Below are 21,879 nucleotides of genomic sequence, written 5' to 3' on the forward strand. Positions count from 1 at the left end.
GTAACCCCTTCAAAAGCGAAGAAAGGGAAATTATGTATGGAGGATTCCTAGTTGATGCTTCCGCCGAATCAGGGAGAATGGTGGCCAGATCTTCAGTATTATCAAACTCGGCGAGACATGCACTATCGTTGAAGTTGTGGAGGGGAGACATCGCCTCAAAAATCAAGCTCTGCTCCATCGTCTTCAAAGGGGAATATATGTTCGGGCCAGCCCTGGACGAATTATTGGAGAAAGCAACAGACAAAAAGAGATTGTTACCAAAACCCAGAATAACCAAGAAATGGTCCTTTCGTCCCCCACAGGATATACCACTTTTCATATAGGGGGAAAGGGAAGACCGGACTAATTCTGATAAGATCCAAGATAACAACCCTGGGGGATCAGAGAAAAGTTTCCCTGAGATCGTCAATGTTGGTGGTGGGTTCAATGACTTCCTGCATCCCGGCGGTAGCTTGGGCTCAGGCCCACACAAGAAGTCTACAATCCCACAGTCTAAAGTGTTGAGACTGTGCCCCGGGATCCCTAGGCAAAACCATCCACTTACCATGACAAGTAAAAGCCTTCCTCTCCTGGTGGCTCAACCCAAAAAAATTAAGCAGAGGTGTAGCCTGGGATCAGACTCCCCTATGATCTGTCACAACAGATGCCATCAAAATAGGATGGGGAGCCGTAGTCTCTCATACCACGTTCCAGGGGACATGGTCCCGAAACATCAGCAGTCGTTCTTCCAACTTCAGAGAATTAAAAGCAGTAGAAGAAGCGCTGAAAGCTGAGGTGGACCTAATAAAGGGTACCCATATAACAATATACTCAGACAATAAGACCACAGTGGCTCATCTACGGCACCAAAGGAGCATGAGATACAAAAGTCTGAAAACAATCTTGAGCAGGATCTTTGCTTGGGCAGAAGGACATGTGCTCTCCTTATCTGCATTCCATCTAAAAGGATCCATTAATGTCCAAGCAGACTTTCTCAGCAGGAGAATGGAGCCTACACAACGAAACATTCCACCTTCTAACAAAGAGATGGGTCTCCCAGAAGTAGACCTATTTGCAACTTGTCAAAACACAAAAGCAGGCAAATACTTTTCTCTGAACTTCAACTACACTTGCCTAGCGGTAGATGCATTTTCTCACCAATGGGGCTTCAAGTTGGCCTACACCTTCCCCCAGATTCCGCTCTTACCAAAAACACTGCAGAAAATCAGGAGGGACAAAACAAAAACAATCCTAATAGCAACTCATTGGCCAAAAAGAAGCTGGAATTAGAAATAGAAATTGGAAATAGAATTAGACTTACCGACAATTTGGTTTCTAGGAACCCTCCACGACAGCACGGGTAATCTCCCCCAACTGTTTGTTGTATTAGTCTTTGTTGTAAATAAACTTTGAAGCAGTCCTAACGGTGTAGTCCTTTATAAAAATACTGGAGACAGGAAGTAGAGGGGTACTATTTGACTTCTTTGTGTTTCCTGTCCCTATTAGGGTATGGGGAGTATCCTCCTATGGTGCTGTCGTGAAGGGTTCCTAGAAACCGAATTGCCGGTAAGTCTAATTCTATTTTCAACCATTTATGGGGTATTGATGTACTCAGGAGAAATTGTATAACAAATCATTCTGTTCGTTTTCTCCTATTATCCCTTTTGAAAATTGCAAACTTGGGGTCAAAGCAATATGTTAGTGGAAAAATAGTAATATTTAATTTACTCAGCCCAATGTTCTACAAGTTTGTGAATCGCCTGAGGGTTAAAAATTTACTACTCCCCTAGATGAATTCCTTGAGAGGTGTAGTTTACAAAATGGGGTCACTTGTAGGGGTTTCTGCTGTTTTGACATGTCAGGGGCTCTTCAAATGTGACATGGTGTCCGCAACCTATTCCAGCCAAAATAGCGCTCCTTCGCTTCCGAGTCCTGCTGTGTTTCCAAACAGTAGTTTTTCACCACATATGGGGTATGGGAGTACTAAGGAGAAATTGCACAAAAAATTTTGAGGTCCATTTTTTCTTGCTACCATTGTGAAAATAAAAAATTTGGGGCTAAAAGAACATTTTTGTGGGAAAAATATGTTTTTTAATTTTCACAGCTCAACATTATAAAATTCTGCAAAGGCCCTGAGGGTTCAAGGTGCTTACCACACATTTAGATACATTTCTTGAGGGGTCGACAATTTTGCATTCCAAGACTCAAATGGTGCTCCTTCCCTTCCGAGTCCTGCTGTGCGCCCAAACAGTAGTTTTCCACCACATATGGGGTATTGGCATACTCAAGAAAAAAAAATCGCACAACAGGTTTTATGGTGCATTTTTGTGGGAAAAAGTAAAACTTTCATTTTTTCCTTCCACATTCCATTAATTCCTGTGAAGCACCTGAAGGGTTAATAAACTTCTTGAATGTCATTTTGAGCACCTTCAGGGGTGCAGTTTTTAGAATGGTGTCACTTTTGGGTATTTTCTGCCATAAAGGCCCCTCAAAGTCACTTCAAATGTGATGTGGTCCCTAAAGAAATGGTTTTGTAAAAATTTTGTTGTAAAAATGAGAAATCGCTGGTCAACTTTTAACCCTTATAACTTCCTATCAAAAAAATTTTGTTTCCAAAATTGTGCTGATATAAAGTAGACATGTGGGAAATGTTATTTATTTACTATTTTGTGTGACATAACTCTCTGATTTAAGGGCATAAAAATTAAAAGTTAAAAAATTTCAAAATGTTCAAAATTTTTGCCAAATTTACAATCTTTTCACAAATAAACGCAAGTCATATCGAAGAAATGTTACCACTATCATGAAGTACAAAATGGCACTAAAGAAACTATTTCAGAATCAGTGCAATCCCTTGAAGCGTTCCAGTGTTATTACCTCATAAATTGACACTATCAGAATTGACAAAATTGACCTGGTCACGAAAGCAAAAACAGGCTCTGGAGCGAAAGGGTTCAAGCAATGATCCCTTCTTTTAACCTTTTGGATTACTTTGGTGACTTAAAGGGAATCTGTCAGCAGGTTCTTGGTATTTAATCTGAGAGAACCATAACATAGGGCAAGTGAGCCTGATTCCAGAGATGTGTCACTTATTAGGCTGTGAGCTTTAGTTTCAATACAAACAGTGTTTTATCAGCAAGAGATTATCACTATCAGACTAGGTGTCTCCTGCAAGCCAGTCCAGCTAATCTGTGTAACCCAACCCCTATCACTGATTAGCAGCTTGCTGGCAAAGCATAGTTCACACAGGAAGCTGCCAGTCATAGGTGTGGGTGGGGTTATAAACAGTTTAGAAATCTGAGCTACATCTACAACAGAGAAAACAGGGATTCTATCAAAACTACACCAAGTAGCCCAGTAAGTCAGACTCTCAGCCACCACATTTTGCACCTCTCAGATAACATAGCAAAAATCTGCTGACAGATTTGCTTTTTTGAGACGGCCGTATAACTTGGATGAGGATCGCAAAGCAAAGCTCGGACTGGCAGGTGGCTCTCTAAACCTGAGCGTGAGAGCATGTATTTCTATGCAGCTGGTCACACTTGGGTCAGGAGAGCCGTTGGCCACTCCGAGCATTACATTGCGATGCCCATCCGAGTTATATGGCTGTCTGACTCTTCCCTTAAGCCGACCATATACATTAGATGGCTGATCGTTTGTCCGACAGTTATCTCTGCCAACTCTCCCATACATAAGCCCATTCGGCTGAGATCTCCTGTGCTCTCTATGAGAAAGCCACTGACTGACACATCAGTCAGCAGCTTATCTCCGTGAGAACAATGCAATTGGCTATCCAAAATCAGACATTCGCCATCAACATCTCCTCTTACAATCAGTCAGCCGGTGCTCCCATACACATTAGGCTAATGTCGGCCGAACCCACCGATATCGACGGGTTCAGCTGACATTAGTCTAATGTGTGTGGGAGCCTTTAGTCCTATTTCTAATATGTAATCATATGTCACACTCAATAAAAGCTTGGCCAGTCCAGATACTTCATCTGCTTTATCTCATGATTGGATAGTCTCTTGATTACACCAGATGTGCTTGAGACATTACCTGATTTGTAGATGTTCGCTCTTATGAGGGATTCTTTAAGGGAGATGAATAACTCTGAGACTGCAGTAGTCATTAAAAGTGAATTTTTGTGCTGACTTTGGAGAAACCACTTGTCATATTAGTTGCGTTGAGGTATTTAAATTGTTTTTGCGCTGTGTGACATGCAGAAGTAGTGCTGTTGCTTTAAAAGCATTCAGCAACTATTAGAAGTAACACAAGCACATGAGACAGGAAGTGTTGTGCTCCAGAAGCATCCAGCAACTAGAGGGGTTAACACAGTCACAAGAGAAGGGGAGTGTTTTAGCAGATCCTCAGGGGGATTATGGGGAAGTTGTTTACTCTCTGGCTGGAGCGGAAGAGAAAGGTGGTGTGTGTGTTCTGCATCTGACATAAGCGCCCCTGCAAGTGAAAAGGATTCAAGTCAGGAGTGAAGCTAAGCACGGGTCAGGTAGAGTTCCTGAACTAGCAGTGCTGAGCATTGTCAAGCAGAAAGATAAGGACTGTAAGAAATGGTGTCACAGGGATCATCTCATCTCACGTCAGCAACCCTCACCCCCTCCTCCATCTTACCATGCTGTAAAGAATGCTGTGTTCATTAATGTGCCTTTGCATTAGAACTGTGCTGTCCTGTACTAATGGGAAAACTGTGAACTGCTGTGCTGCTAAGGAAACTGTATTGTTTGTCATTGGAGCCTGTTGATCATAAGACTTAACTTGCACTGGCTGTGCGGCTTCTTATTAAATGCTACTGTTCTACCGTTTATGAGGACTCTTGTCAAGTGTGTCTGGTCAGCAAGTGAAACAACCTACATGTCTGTGCCTGAGGGTCAATACCCCTTTGTGCCTGAGAGAAGCTGCAGCACATGGTCTATGGTCGCCCTGAGTAACAGTTCCCCCAGGATTCCAAAGAATTCATGTAACGTGTCTCTCTCCTATCTGAACCTAGCGGCGTGTGTGTAACAGTTGGTTTATTGCAAACAGAAGAAAGTTTGTAAATTTGTACTAAATTATAAATTTACTCCAAAATGTTCTGTGACTTGTGAATATAATATAATGGTCCCTGGTGACTAAATCCCAATAAACAAGGTAGGCAGGCACCAACTAATTCTCCCCTCTATCACTCACCACCTACTAGAAGCCACCACAATATCAGCAACATCAAACCCATTCCTTTGACCCCCACTCCACCGCGTCCTTTCTCTATAGCGCTTTGAAACAACAGTTCCGTCTGCAATAAGCTCCACGTCCCTCATGACTTCTTTACCTCTCGTAACCTATCCTTCCTAGTATTTTCAGAGACATAAGATGACATCAAATCAGTACAGAGTACTATGTACTGATTTGATGTCATCTTATGTCTCAGAATTTTTTTTTAATACTTTTCATTAATAAATTTTCTATTTTTATAGAGATTTTTTCCATGCCGGATAATCCTTGTCTTTTGAATACTTCTCCTGTGGCACTGCCAGTTTCCGTGCGAGGAAGCCTATCTTCTACATGAATGGGTGAGCTGATCATTGTTTTTTCATTTTTCTTTGCTATCCTTCTTGGGCCTCACTGAAACATGGCTATCACCCTCTGACACGGCCTTACCTGCTGCGCTGTGTTACGTTGGCCTTCACTTCACCCACATTCCTCGCCCTGGCAGTAGACATGGTGGAGGAGTGGGTCTTCTTCTCTATAACAACTGCACGTTCAACCCAATCCCACCTCTACTTTCCATCGTCCTCCCTTCTTGTCAGTAACTACGCTCCTTTGAACATCCAAGTGGACGTCATATACCGATCCCCGGGCCCGGCCACTGCCTTTATTGACCACTTTTCCACCTGACTTCTACACTTTCTCTCTGCTGACATTCCCCACATCATGGATGACTTCAACATCCTCATTGACCCACAAAAACGGACATACATTAGACCTTATATTTATCTGCCTCTGCTCCCTATCCAGCCTCACCTCTTCCCCTATCGGCCCACTATCTGACTCTATTCTACCTCTGTCCTCCATATCTTCACTCCACAACACAGACAGTGCCACCGTTTTCTACAACACCACACTGGCTTTAGCTATTGACTCGGTCGCCCCTCTCATGCATGGTAGAGTGCAACAAGTCAATAGACAACCCTGGCATAATAACCTCACTAAAAATCTTTGGCAAGTGTCCAGGGTTGCGGAGTGGCACTGGAAGAAAACACACTCGGAATAATACTTTACTGCATTCAAAATAGCAACCTTCACATTCAAATAATAATAATAATTTTTATTTTTATAGCGCCAACGTATTCCGCAGCACTTTACAAATTTTAGGGGGGACTTATACAGACAATACAGAATAAGCTTACAGTCTATGAGGAAATGGGGGAGACACAAAAGGTAGAATGTACATATATTGTATAATTGATATACTAAATAGGATAAATAATAATACATGGACTGGTCGCCTGCCAGTATGTGTACAGTCCTGACCGAGGCTATTAAGTGCATGGTTGGTATGAACCTGAAATTGAAGAAGATTATAATATTTGGGAAAACTGGGACGGACAGATAGTGTGTGGAAGCGATACGCCAGTCTAAAGAAATGGGTTTTTACAGTCCGCTTGAAACTGTGGGTATTGGGAATTAATCGAACTGTCCTGGGTAGTGCATTCCAAAGAATTGGCGCAGCACGCGAGAAATCTTGGAGACGGGAGTGGGAAGTTCTGATTATGGAGGATTTTAGTTTTAAGTCATTGGCAGAACGGAGGGCACGTGTTGGGTGGTAGACTGAGACAAGGGAGGAGATGTAGGGGGGTACTGAAGCATGGAGCGCTTTGTGGGTAAGCATGATAAGTTTAAATTGAACTCTATTTTGGATGGGCAACCAATGCAATGACTGGCACAGGGAAGAGGCATCGGTGTAGCGGTTGGCGAGGAATATGATCCTGGCTGCTGCGTTAAGGACGCATTGGAGAGGGGAGAGTTTAGTAAGAGGGAGCCCGATAAGTAGAGAGTTGCAGTAGTCCAGACGAGAATGAATAAGAGCTACAGTAAGAGTTTTTGCCGAGTCAAAGGTGAGAAAAGTCCTGATTCTTGAGATGTTTTTGAGGTGTAGATGACATGAACGAGCGAGTGATTTGATGTGAGGAGTGAAGGAAAGATCTGAATCAAAAATGACCCCAAGACAGCAGGCTTGTTGCTGGGGAGTAATGGTTGAGCCACAAATGGAAATGGCAATATCGGGCACAGGTAGGTTAGTGAAGGAGGAAATGCAAGTAGTTCAGTTTTTGACAGATTCAGTTTTAGACAGAGGGAGGACATAATGTTAGACACAGCAGAAAGACAATCACTGGTCTTTTGTAGTAATGCAGGGGTGACGTCCGGAGCAGAGGTGTATAATTGGGTGTCATCAGCATAGAGATGGTACTGAAAACTGAATCTGCTGATTGTTTGTCCAATGGGAGCGGTGTATAAGGAGAAAAGAAGGAGGCCTAGGACTGATCCTTGAGGAACCCCGACAGTAAGGGGAAGGAGAGAGGAGGAGGAGCCGGAGAAAGACACAGAGAAGGAGCGGTCAGAGAGATAGGAGGAGAACCAGGAGAGAACAGTGTCCTTGAGGCCAATAGTGCGGAGCATAGTGAGGAGGAGCTGGTGATCCACAGTGTCGAATGCTGCAGAGAGATCCAGGAGAATCAGCAGGGAGTAGTGACCATTAGATTTAGCTGTTAGCAGATCATTAGAGACTTTAGTGAGGACAGTTTCAGTAGAATGTAAGGAGCGGAAAACAGATTGTAAAGGGTCAAGAAGAGAGTTGTCTGAGAGATAGCGGATTAGACGGGAATGGACCAGGCATTCCAGGAGTTTAGAGATAAAGAGAAGATTGGAAACAGGTCTGTAGTTCTGGTCAAGGGATTGTTTTTTAAGTAATGGATGTATGCTGGCATGTTTAAAAGAAGAGGGAAAGATACCAGATGAGAGGGAGAGGTTGAAAATTTTAGTTAGGTGAGTGGTGACAGCTGGAGAAAGGGACTGAAGGAGATGTGAGGGAATAGAGTCACTGGTGCAAGTGGTAGGGCGAGAAGATGCAAGGAGCCTGATCACCTCTGCTAAACAGGTCTATTTCACAACCCTTTTATCTTCTTTATTCCACAACCCCAAACAGTTATTCAACATTTTAACTCCCCCATCTGCTCTCCACTGCCCCCTTTGACCTCCCTCAACTCTGCAGAAGACTTTGCCACACATTTCAAAAATAGGGTCGACCAAACAAGGCAGGTTTTTACTACCAATCCTACACAACTCCTATGTAAAAGACCATTGCCCCTCCACCATATCCTTCCTCCCCACCATCAGTGAAGGAGAGCTCACATATCTCCTCTCCTAATCACACCTCACCGCTTGTGCACTTGACCCCATCCCACCTCTCCCCAACCTCACCATCATACTTATCCCGGCCCTAACCCATCTTTTCAACCTACTGCTAACTTCTGGTACCTACCCTTCTACTTTCAAACATGCCACAATCACACCTATCATGAAGAAGCCATTCATTCCTCAACCTGACCTCTGCGTTCAGCTATCGCCCCATATCGCTGCTCCCATTGGCCTCCAAACTCCTCAAACAGCATGTCCATGCTGAACTTTCCTCCCATCTTTCATCTAACTCACTCTTTGATTGCCTACAATCCGGCTTCCGTCCCCACCATTCCACCAAAACTGCCCTGACCAAAATTACTAACAACTTACTTACAAACAAAGCTAACAGACAATTCTCTATCCTCCTCCTTCTAGACCTGTCCTCTGACTGCGACACAGTCGACCACTCCCTCCTACTACAAATCTTCTCTTCCCTTGGCGTCAAAGACCTTGCCCTATCCTGGATCTCCTCATACCTTTCCAACTACACATTTAGAGTTTCCCACTCCCTCACTACCTCCTCATCCCGCCCTCTATCTGTTGGTGTCCCTCAAGGCTTTGTTCTGAGACCCCTTCTCTTCTCAATCTATACCTTTGGCCTGTGACAATTCATAGAGTCCCATGGCTTACAGTACCATCTATATGTTGATGATACTGAGATCTACCTCTCTGCCCCAGACGTCACCTCTCTGCTGTGTAGGAATCCCAGAGTGTATATCAGCCATATCCTCCTTCTTCTCATCACGCTTCCTAAAGCTCAATGTGGATAAAACAAAACTCATCATGTTCCCTCCAACTCATCTAACTCCCCTACCTGATCTATCTATCACAATAAATTATATCAAGCTTTCCCCTGTGCTGCAAGTCCGCTGTCTCGGAGTAACCCTTGACACTGCGCTGTCCTTCAAACCGCACATCCAAGCTCTTTCCAACTGTTGCCATCTCCAACTCAAAAATATTTCCAGAATCCGTTTCCCCTCAACCATGAATCTACTAAAATGTTAGTGCATGCCCTCATCATCTCCTGCCTTGACTTCTCCAATATCCTCCTCTGTGGCCTCCCTGTTAACACTCTCGCACCTCTCCAGTCCATCCTTAACTCTGTTGCACGACTAATCTACCTCTCGCCTCACTATTCCTGCATTTCTCCCCTCTGCAAATCCCTTCATTACCTCCCAATTCCCCAATGTATCCAGTTCAAACTATTAACATTGACCTACAAAGCTGTCCATAATCTGTATCCTTCATATATCTCCAAACTAATCTCCCATTACCTTCCAACATGTAATCTCATCAAGACCTCCTTCTCTTCTAAACACTCATACATTCCTCACCCAATCGCCATCAAGACTTTTCCCGAGCATCCCCAAAAATCTGGAATTCTGTGCCTCAACATGTCCGATTATTGTCCAGTTTCGAAGTTTTAAGATGGAATTTGAAGATGCATCTCTTCAAGAAAGCTTACAGCCTGCAATAACCCGAGTGCCACCTCACTACAGCCTGCAATAACCCCCTACCACCTCACCACCACCACTGAAGCTGGCGCATAGCCCTCCCCAGCCTACTGTTTCCTTCCCCATTATCCTGCAGAATGTAAGCCACCAAGGGCAGGGCCCTCTCCTTTCTGCATCAGTCTGTCATTGTTAGTTTGTTCACTGTAATTTTTATTTGTATTTTGTATGTAACCCCTTCTCATGTACAGAACCATGGAATCAATGGTACTCTAAAACAAATAATAATAAATAATAATAACCCATACAAACCTACACCATTTTGGGCAGTTTTAGGCCTTGTTTTATTTTGGACAGTTTAACTATATTCCTACACTTAACAAAACCTGCATATAAGTATAGTGGAGTTTATTTTAAGATACACAAATGAATATTTAAAAAAATCTAAATGATATCATAGGAATTATGATATAATATACAGTAGTGGCCAAAAGTATTGGCACCCCTGCAATTCTGTTAGATAATACTTAGTTTCTTCCTGAAAATGATTGCAATCACAAATTCTTTGGTATTATTATCTTCATTTAATTTGTCTTCAATGAAAAAACACAAAAAGAATTGTCCTAAAGCCAAATTGGATATAATTCCACACCAAAACTAAAGAAAGGGGGTGGACAAAAGTATTGGCACTGTTTGAAAAATCATGTGATGCTTCTCTAATTCGTGTAATTAACAGCACCTGTAACTTACCTGTGGCACCTAACAGGTGTTGGCAATAACTAAATCACACTTGCAGCCAGTTAACATGGATTAAAGTTGACTCAACCTCTGTCCTGTGTCCTTGTGTGTACCACATTGAGCATGGAGAAAAGAAAGAAGACCAAAGAACTGTCTGAGGACTTGAGAAACCAAATTGTGAGGAACCATGAGCAATCTCAAGGCTACAAGTCCATCTCCAAAGACCTGAATGTTCCTGTGTCTTCTGTGCGCAGTGTCATCAAGAAGTTTAAAGCCCATGGCACTGTGGCTAACCTCCCTAGATGTGGACGGAAAAGAAAAATTGACGAGAGATTTCAACGCAAGATTGTGCGGATGGTGGATAAAGAACCTCGACTAACATCCAAACAAGTTCAAGCTGCTCTGCAGTCCGAGGGTACAACAGTGTCAACCCGTACTATCCGTCGGCGTCTGAATAAAAAGGGACTGTATGGTAAGATACCCAGGAAGACCCCACTTCTTACCCCGAGACATAAAAAAGCCAGGCTGGAGTTTGCCAAAACTTATCTGAGAAAGCCTAAAACGTTTTGGAAGAATGTTCTCTGGTCAGATGAGACAAAAGTAGAGCTTTTTGGGAAAAAGCATCAACATAGAGTGTACAGGAAAAAAAAAGAGGCATTCAAAGAAAAAAACACGGTCCCTAGAGTCAAACACGGCGGAGGTTCCCTGATGTTTTGGGGTTGCTTTGCTGCCTCTGGCACTGGACTGCTTGACCGTGTGCATGGCTTTATGAAGTCTGAAGACTACCAACAAATTTTGCAACATAATGTAAGGCCCAGTGTGAGAAAGCTGGGTCTCCCTCAGAGGTCATGGGTCTTCCAGCAGGACAATGACCCAAAACACACTTCCAAAAGCACTATAAAATGGTTTGAGAGAAAGCACTGGAGACTTCTAAGGTGGCCAGCAATGAGTCCAGACCTGAATCCCATAGAACATCTGTGGAGAGATCTCAAAATGGCAGTTTGGAGAAGGCATCCTTCTAATATCAGGGACCTGGAGCAGTTTGCCAAAGAAGAATGGTCTACAATTCCAGCAGAGCATTGTAAGAAACTCATTGATGGTTACCGGAAGCGGTTGTTCGCAGTTATTTTGGCTAAAGGTTGTGCAACCAATTATTAGGCTGGGGGTGCCAATACTTTTGTCTGGCCCATTTTTGGAGTTTTGTGTGAAATGATCAATGATTTGATTTTTGCTTCATTCTCTTTTGTGTTTTTTCCTTGCAAGCAAATTAAATGAAGATAATAATACCAAAGAATTTGTGATTGCAATCATTTTCAGGAAGAAACTGAGTATTATCTGACAGAATTGCAGGGGTGCAAATACTTTTGGCCACCACTGTATCTCTAAATCTACATATATCTGTCTAGCTAATTCAATGATGTTTGGAAGACTGAGAAGGTTTCTTAAAAAAGTGTTGACAAAACTAAGAAAAAAATGTTAGATGACACATTTTGAAATTCATTCACAAGCCAATAATTAACATATTACAGGAGACTTACGCTGGAGGCATAGTCCAGTGCCTGGAGAAACAGTCCAACCTGGACAACATCCATTGCCCATACCAGAGAAACACACATGAGGTCCAGAACGCATTCTGCAAGGTAAGGATAAAACTGGTGTAAAAAAAATAAAATAATAATAAATATACAGTATAGATAAAGTACTCAGACCCTTTAAATTTTTCACTCTTTGTTTCATTGCAGCCATTTGGTAAATTCTACACCCTGCACCCCATCTTGACTGGAAAAAAACAGAAATGTAGAAATTTTTGCAAATTTATTAAAAAAGAAAAACTGAAATATCATATGGTCATAAGTATTCAGACCCTTTGCTCAGTATTGAGTAGAAGCACCCTTTTGAGCTAGTGCAGCCATGAGTCTTCTTGGGAATGATGCAACAAGTTTTTCACACCTGGATTTGGGGATCCTCTGTCATTCTCCCTTGCAGATCCTCTCCAGTTCTGTCAGGTTGGATGGTGAACGTTGGTGGACAGCCATTTTCAGGTCTCCCCAGAGATGCTCAATTGGGTTTAGGTCAGGGCTCTGGCTGGACCAGTCAAGAACAGTCACAGAGTTGTTCTGAAGCCACTCCTTTGTTATTTTAGCTGTGTGCTTAGGGTCATTGTCTTGTTGGAAGGTGAACCTTTAGCCAAGTCTGAAGTCCAGAGCACTCTGGAAGAGGTTTTCATCCAGGATATCTCTGTACTTGGCCACATTCATGTTTCCTTCAATTGCAACCAGTTGTCCTGTCCATGCAGGTGAAAAACACCCCCATATCATGATGCTGCCACCACCATGTTTCACTGTTGGGATTGTATTGGGCAGGTGATGAGCAGTGCCTGGCTTGCTCCACACACACAATGAAGGAGTAGAACCATCTCAAGGAGGATCACAAGGAAATGGACAGCATGTGACTTAAATGAGTGTCTGAGCAAAGGGTCTGAATACTTATGACAATGTGATATTTCAGTTTTTCTTTTTTAATAAATTTGCAAAAATTTCTACATTTCCGTTTTTTTTTTCAGTCAAGATGGGGTGCAGAGTGTACTTTAATGAGAAAAAAAATTAACTTTTTAGAACTTACGAAATGGCTGCAATGAAACAAAGAGTTAAAAATTTAATGGGGTCTGAATACTTTCCCACTGTATATATAGTGCTCAGCATAAATGAGTGCACTCCTTTTGAAAAGTAAGATTTTAATCAATATCACACTGAACAACTTTTCATAATCTTGACAAGACTGAGTTTCGTAGAACATTTTTTTAACCCATAACGTGAAAGTAAGGTCAATGATATAACTTGCATTACAAAATGTTCAGTTACTCAAATTAGTTGATGCAAAAATTGGTACACCCAACATCAAAAACGACTACATCTGGTATTTTGTATGAGCTCCATGATTTTTATGCACAGCCGAAAGTCTTCTAGGCATGAAATGAACAAGTTGGCGACATATTGCAATATCTTTTAGAGCCTGGACGCTGGATGAAGAATGATGACAACTTGTCTCTTCAGAATTCCCCATCAGTGTGCGGTTGGGGTCAGATCAGGAGACACTCGGCCAGTGAATCACTTTCTCTCTGTTCTTCTTCAGAAATGCAACAGATGTGTGTTTTGGATCATTGTCATGTTGGAAAAGTGCACATCTACTAAGGGCACAGAGTGATGGCGGCATATTCTCTTTTAATATAGAGCAGTACATCTGTGAATTCATGATGCCATCAATGAAATGTAGCTCTCCGACACCAGCAGCTCTCATTTTCCCCACATAAGGACACTGCCAGTACCATGTCTCACTGTAGGCTCCAATCCCTTTTCTAAATTCATTTTTCTAACTACATGGTGCCTACAGTGAAATATGGTGGTAGCAGTGTCCTAATGTGGGGCTGCATGAGCACAGTTGGTGTCAGGGAGCTAGTGTCAGCTAGAGTGCTTTACAACAATGCCAGCAATAGTACCTCCATAATAATGTCAGCTAGAGTGCCTTATAACAGTTCCAGCCACAGTACCCCATAATATTGTCACCTAAAGTACCTTATAACAGTGTTGCCATAGTAGTGTCAGCTGCTTTATAACAGTGCCACCCACAGTGCCCCTATAAAAGTGTCAGCTAGAGTGCCTTATAACAATGACACCCACAGTGCATCCATAATAAAGTCACCTGGAGTGCTTTATAACAGTACCAGCCACAGTGCCCCATAATAGTGCCAGATAGAGTGCCGTATAACAGTGTCACCCACAGTGCCGCCATAATATTGTCAGCTAGAGAACCTTATAACAGTGCCAGCCACAGTGCCGCCATAATATGGCCACAGTGTCCCATAATAGTGTCAGCTAGAGTGCCTTATAACAATGACACCCATGGTACTCCTAGTAATAGTGGCGACCCGGTCTCCTATATTAACTCCAGCAACAGTGGCCCATTAAAACAAATATCTCCCTGTTGCAGAAAGCTACATGTGAGCAGGTCTTATAACAATGTACTGTAGCTTTCCTGCCAGCAATCCAGTGTATTACAGTATTATGGATGATGTAATGAAGTAAAAATGTTTTCATGTTCTTTAACACAGCGTTATTAGCAAAAAAGCTTAACTTGATATTTTCAATGGCAAGCGATGAGTTAAATGTCAAGTTAAAGTTTGCACTTCTATGGTGTAGTGTAGTGCATGAGAAGTAAGCCTCATCCTCCTGTATTGCAGTCCCCTCAAATCTGCGCATGCCCAAAGTTATATATCCCAGAATGTGAGTTTCTGAGTCAGAGTTGCAGTGTTAATATACCTCTGTGCTGTCAGTGCTGGCGGCTTCTTCCTCCCGTTGTAAAGTCTCCCTTCTTTTCCAGCAGTTAGGAGGAGTATACAGGACACCCTCATCCAAAATGGGATCATGATGAGCTCTCGAACCAGCCCCAAATCCGGCAGTGACCAATAGTGAGTGGAATCGCGCTCTGTCTCTCCTCTCTATTGTGTCTCTATCACCTTTACTCCAAATAAAAACTTCTTCCCTGTCCGTCCACTCTATGAACCTACAGACTGTCTGCCCCTTGCTCCAGTGAGATTGACGTCCGCTACCCGGCTGGTCCCCTGATCATTTGTGCCCTTCCTCTGTCCCTTTCACGTCCTCTCTCTGTCTTTCCCTCTATCTCTATTTAGATCTTTTTCCTAATGCTGTGTCCTTAGCTGTGTCCCATTCTGAACTATCACCTTCGAAAACTCTCCATCCTCCCCTCTCTAAAGCTTTCCCTCCTTTGACTCACTTTCTCCCTCTCTGCTCTGCTGCTGATGAATTTGATGGGATAGGAGCCCCTCACATCATAGTAAGAAGGAAGTGGCCCCACAGTGACATCTGGGAACGGATAGAAAGCTTTGCCAGATGCAGATCTCTCTATCCGCTCCCAGATGTCACACTCTCTGATGTGCCAAGATTGCGTGTGTCTATCTGTTCTGCACAAGTGTGTGCTTCTATGTAGTGTTTACTAAGGAATTGCATGTGTGTGACTGTGTACATCTCCTCGGAAAGCCTCGGGAGTTCTGATCTCAACTTTCCGTCACTAAATAAATTCAGCGTAAACAAGTATCTGTAATACTCAAATCCCAAAAAACTAATCTCCTGGAGAGATACTAAAAGTGATGGAAGAAGAGGAGGAGGTAGTCCCGTCATTACTAAATAGTCATAGCTGTAGAAACATCTAAGGTGAGGTCAAGGTCATTAATCCTTTACTATGTTTTTCATCTGTTTTGCAATTGTTAATGCATTGATTTACATAGGGCCATCAACGATTCAGTGAGGACAGCAGAATAAGGCTCGAACTACTGTACATTTAGACTTTTATAGCCTCACCTTATGGCAATTACAGTTATTTTTTTACCTTGAAAAAGGTGCCGAAACACGTTGTGTTAATAAAAAACTTTATTTTATAATATTGAGGATTCTTCATTTACCCAAGTGCTGCCCAGGTACCATCATTTCTACACTAAAGTGAATTGCTATCTGAAAGAATTTATCATCCAGCCATGGGGCTAAAGCCACGGATTCTAAGGCTCTTATAACTGTTGTGTTCATACCCAACCATCCCAGGTGAGCACTACCATCACTCTCACCCTCTCTCATTTCTCTTGCGGTATTGACCTATTGTGTGCTTTTGTCCCAAACAGACCTTATCAATTCAGTGATGGTGAATAAGGCTCGAATTACATGTAGCATGTAGATTTTGTAGCCTCACCTTATGGCAATTGGATGGCTAGGACAAAATTACTATTTTTTTTCTGGTTTGGCTGGGGCTACAAGGCGACTTTGGAAGTGCCACAGGTCAAACGACCAAATATATCGCTTTGATACCACCGCTACATCGCGATGAAATAAAGGTAAATGGGGTCACGAAATCCTCTGACTGCAACAAGCAAGTCACACAAAGCAAGAACCAGTTGGATTTTTGGCAACTTGTTTGTAACAGGTCAAAGTTTTTTGTGGGTCGCAATGCAATTAAGCTGCATTTCCACTGGCCGATAATCCGTCAGATTTAAAAGCTAATGAAATGACCCATCATTCACAATGGTTGTGAAATGTGCGTGAGTTGACCAACTTGAACAGTGTATCCAAAAACGATTGTTCACTCATATAATGTTTAGACCGGAAAAAAGGAAGAGTGGAAATTCTAAAAAGGGTTGGTCGTGTTACAAGGCCCTAAATATTTCAGTAGCAGTTGGAGCATTAGAACAAGTACATATTTGTGATTATTGAAAAATTTTTGCTTCACTAATTTAATTAATTTTTCTTTGCACAGAATCAACGGACATGTTTGTACAATACTTTAAGAATTCATATATTAAAAATAATTAGTCTCACTTATTGGATTTGAACATTGAACACACCTACACTGCAGATTATTATCTGTCAGTATGAACACAGTGCACAATGTTTGATTGAAACATCTGTGCCGGTTTCTGCTTCGGCCTCTAGGCGGTGCCACACCTTTGTTGCAGGTGATGATTGACAGCATCAATTCTATTACATTTCTGGGATTTGTGGCTCTTCCCAGTCTGGAAGCTATGGGGTTAATCATTTAGTTTGGGTTTCTTCCTGCTGTCAGTACTGGGTAATGCTGTTCACTATATAAACCCCTGAGAGCCAGTTCACACTGCAAGTCAATGTTTGTGCATCCTGGTTTTACCTGTCACCTGTGCATCTGGTGTTTCATCCTGACTTATCCTATTCCTTGACCTCGGATAGTAAATTGACATTACTCCTGCTTTATGATTTTGTACCTCCCGTAGGTTCTGGATTTGACCCAGCTACCTGACTATCCTTTTCGCCAGCTTGCACCGCCGATCAGCAGCTGACTCTCTGTGGCCTTAGTTCAGGGACAACTGTTGAAGTCCCTGTACAGGGGTTAAAGGTTAAGGATCAGTGCAACCTCTAGGTTCTGGAAAACAGAGTAGCTTGCGCCAAGCCTGTTGATGGTAGCCATTTTGGAGCTGCCAAGGTGACCATGTACAGTGCCAGCGAGACATCGATGTTATGATGTGACAATCGCTTTTCAGCCAATTCAGTCACAATTGTCTTTCAGCATGAACACCTCTCTGGCCATCATTTGCTGGTCGTGGATTATGATCAGGAGACCCCCCAACCAGTATGTCCATTGCGGTCTGTGATTGGACCGAGATCCACCAACGTCTGCATGAACCCTAACTCTGAAATGTAGAAGCAGATGTACGTGATCTTTGACCTGTGTCGGGGTCAAAGTCAATGTGTAGCCCCATTCTTATTGTAAAAAAAAAGTACAACTTTCAATGTATTGTAAAGAGCCAATAAAATGCATTTATACATTTGTACATTAGCCCTAACATATGTTGTAGACTAGAAACAAGAAAAAAGTGCCCTGCCCTTATAAGATGTGTTACATAGAGTGATCTGAGGTCATCCTAAATTACCTAAATCTTTAAATTGTGCGTTCCCTAAAATTATTCCAGCTGATGGTGGAAATAGAATATAAAGAACCCTATTTGTGTTATTGGTCGTCCTGCATCCTATCATGTAATGATGTTTTAGCAGGTCTCAGGGGCTCAGACACTATCTGCACTTGGCTGTAAGGTTTGTTATGGTAGAGAGAGAAGTCATCCCTTCCCCCCTCTCTGCAATCACTTCCATGATCACTTTTTACTATTTGTTTGCTTGGGAACACATCTGGAACGAATCAGCAGTCCATTGCTCCAGGCATTATCCTTTGTACTTGTTGCAGACCCCATAACTTCCACACTCAACTGGTAAAATGAACTCCAGCCCAGTCCTTGCTCTCAGCGTGTGCATCACGCAGTGTCCGCACAGGAGGCTTTTAACCAGACCTATTTTAGGGCTTCCGGCTTTGCACCCCCTAATCACACAGACATACAGTACAAAACCTCGTTTGTATGGTGATATCCATATAGACAGACTAAATTGGTGCTGTATCTCCGGGTAAGTATGCTGAGAATTCTCTGCAGATGTCCTCAGCTATAAAAGCTATAAATGGGTCTCATTATCTACAACTCAAGATAAAGACGAAGTTCAGCTAAGAAGCACATACATTGTATTAGGCCACGTGTACACAATGAGTATTTGGTGAGTTTTACTCATGGATGACTATAGGCTGTGAATTATACTACATGTATGACTATGACTATGGGCTGTGCATTACATTACATGTATGACTATGACTATGGGCTGTGCATTACATTACATGCATGACTATGACTATAGGCTGTGCATGATACTACATGGATGACTATGGGCTGTGAATTATACTACATGGATGACTATGGGCTGTGAATTATACTACATGGATGACTATGGGCTGAGCATTATACTATATGGATGGCTATGGGCTGTGCATTATACTACATGGATGACTATGACTATGGGATGTGCATTATACTACATGGATGACTATGGGATGTGCATTATGCTACATGGATGACTATGGGCTGTGCATTATACTATATGGATGACTATCGGGACTGCATTACACTACATGGATGACTATGGGCTGTGCATGATACTACATGGATGACTATGGGCTGTGCATGATACTACATGGATGACTATGGGCTGTGCATTATACTATATGGAGGACTATGGGCTGTGCATTATACTACATTGATGACTATGGGCTGTGCATGATACTACATGGATGACTATGGGCTGTGCATTATACTACATGGATGACTATGGGCTGTGCATTATACTACATGGATGACTATGACTATGGGATGTGCATTATACTACATGGATGACTATAGGCTGTGCATTATACTACATGTATAACTATGACTATAGGCTGTGCATTATACTACATGGATGACAATGAGCTGTGCATTATACTACATGTATGACTATGACTATGGGCTGTGCATTATACTACATGGATGACTATGGGCTGTGCATTACACTACATGGATGGCTATGGGATGTGCATTATACTACATGGATTGCTATGGGATGTGCATTATATACTACATGCATGACTTTGGGCTGTGCATTATATACTACATGCATGACTTTGGGCTGTGCATTATACTACATGGAAGGCTATGGGATGTGCATTATACAACATGGATGGCTATGGGCTGTGCATTATACTACATGGATGACTATAGGCTGTGCATTATACTACATGGATGACTATAGGCTGTGCATTGTACTACATGGATGACTATGGCTGTGCATTATACTACATGGATGACTATGGGCTGTGCATTATACTACATGGATGACTATAGGCTGTGCATTATACTACATGGATGACTATGGGCTGTTCATTATACTACATGGATGACTATAGGCGGTGCATTATACTACATGTATGACTATGGGATGTGCATTATACTATATGGATGTCTATAAGCTGTGCATTATAATACAGGGATGACTATGGCCTGTGCATTATAATACATGGATGACTATAGGCTGTGCATTATACTACATAGATGACTATAGGCTGTGCATTATACTACATGGATGACTAAGACTATAGGCTGTGCATTATAATACATGGATTACTATGGGCTGTGCATTATACTACATGGATGACTATGGGATGTGCATTATACTACATGGATGACAATGGGCTGTGCATTATACTACATGGATGACTATGAGCTGTGCATTATACTACATGGATGACTATGGGGTGTTCATTATACTACATGGATGACGATGGGCTGTGCATTATACTACATGGATGACTATGGGATGTGCATTATACTACATGGATGACTATGAGCTGTGCATTATACTCCATGGATGACTATGGGGTGTTCATTATACTACATGGATGACGATGGGCTGTGCATTATACTACATGGATGACTATGGGGTGTGCATTACACTACATGGATAACTATGGGAGGTGCATTATACTACATGTATGATTATGGACTGTGCATTATACTACATTCATGACTATGGGCTGTGCATTATACTACTTGCATGACTATGGGCTGTGCATTATACTATATGGATGACTATAAGCTGTGCATTATTCTACTTGTATGACTATGGACTATGCATTATAATACATGGATGACTATGTGATGTGCATTATACTACATGGATGACTATGGGCTGTGCATTACACTACATGGATGACTATGGGATGTGCATTATACTACATGGATGACTATGGGCTGTGCATTATACTACATGGATGACTATGAGCTGTACATTATACTACATGGATGACTATGGGATGTGCATTATACTGCATGGATGACTATGGGCTGTGCATTATACTACATGGATGACTATAAGCTGTGCATTATACTACATATATGACTATGGACTTTGCATTATAATATATGAATGACTATGAGCTGTGCATTATACTACATGGATGACGATGGGCTGTGCATTATACTACATGTATGACTATGAGATGTGCATTATACTATATGGATGACTATGGGGTGTGCATTATACTATATGGATGACTATGGGCTGTGCATTATACTATATGGAGGACTATGGGGGGCACATTATACTATGAGGGATGCATTATACTGTATGAAGAACTATGGGGTTGCATTATACTATATGGAGGACTATGGGCTGTGCATTATACTATATAGAGGACTATGGGGGGTGCATTATACTATGAGGGATGCATTATACTGTATGGAGGACTATGGGGAGTGCATTATACTGTATGGAGGACTATGGGGGGTGCATTATACTATAAGTAGGACTATGGGCTGTTCATTATACTATATGGAGGACTATGGGGGTGCATTATACTATATGTAGGACTATGTGTTGTGCATTATACTATATGGAGGACTATGAGGAGTGCATTATACTTCTGCTATGGGGCCCCATGAATTCTATGTACGCCCCTCTTGAGTATAATGATTTATTTTTTTCTATACATTAAAGAACAGCGACAGAACGGGGGACATATACCAGGATGAGGGATATATTTACCAGGATGGGGCCCAGGATAAGGGACATATATACCAGGATGGGGCCAGGATGAGGGACATCAATACCAGGATGGAGGACATATATAATCAGAATGGGGGGCCAGCCCAAATCTTGCACCGGGCCTATCAGACTCTAAGAACAACAGTTAGGTTCAGAATGCGTGGCAATTTGAGAAGCATAAAAGGAACCTGTTTTTAATGGATCCTTCTTAAAAGGGTTATTACGATTGAAGATCTTTTCTTCATTGGACTGCAACACCTGGAGCTGACCAG

General features: G+C 42.2%; 1 protein-coding gene across 1 annotated transcript in view; it reads right to left on the reverse strand.

Moving 5' to 3' along the window:
- Positions 1-15,604, reverse strand: part of VWCE (von Willebrand factor C and EGF domains) — a 154,977-nt gene extending 139,373 nt beyond the window's left edge. The window contains exons 1-2 of the mRNA XM_073658019.1: positions 14,936-15,604; positions 12,158-12,252 (exon numbers count right to left, since the gene is read on the reverse strand). Coding sequence (XP_073514120.1) covers positions 12,158-12,252; positions 14,936-15,042 — 202 coding nt within the window. The 5' untranslated portion in view covers positions 15,043-15,604. The remainder of the gene's footprint in view (positions 1-12,157; positions 12,253-14,935) is intronic.
- Positions 15,605-21,879: the final 6,275 nt, after the last annotated feature.

This window comes from Phyllobates terribilis, unplaced genomic scaffold, assembly GCF_046119375.1.
Source record: "Phyllobates terribilis strain yellow unplaced genomic scaffold, ASM4611937v1 Scaffold_13__5_contigs__length_258822181, whole genome shotgun sequence".
Classification (NCBI taxonomy): domain Eukaryota; kingdom Metazoa; phylum Chordata; class Amphibia; order Anura; family Dendrobatidae; genus Phyllobates; species Phyllobates terribilis.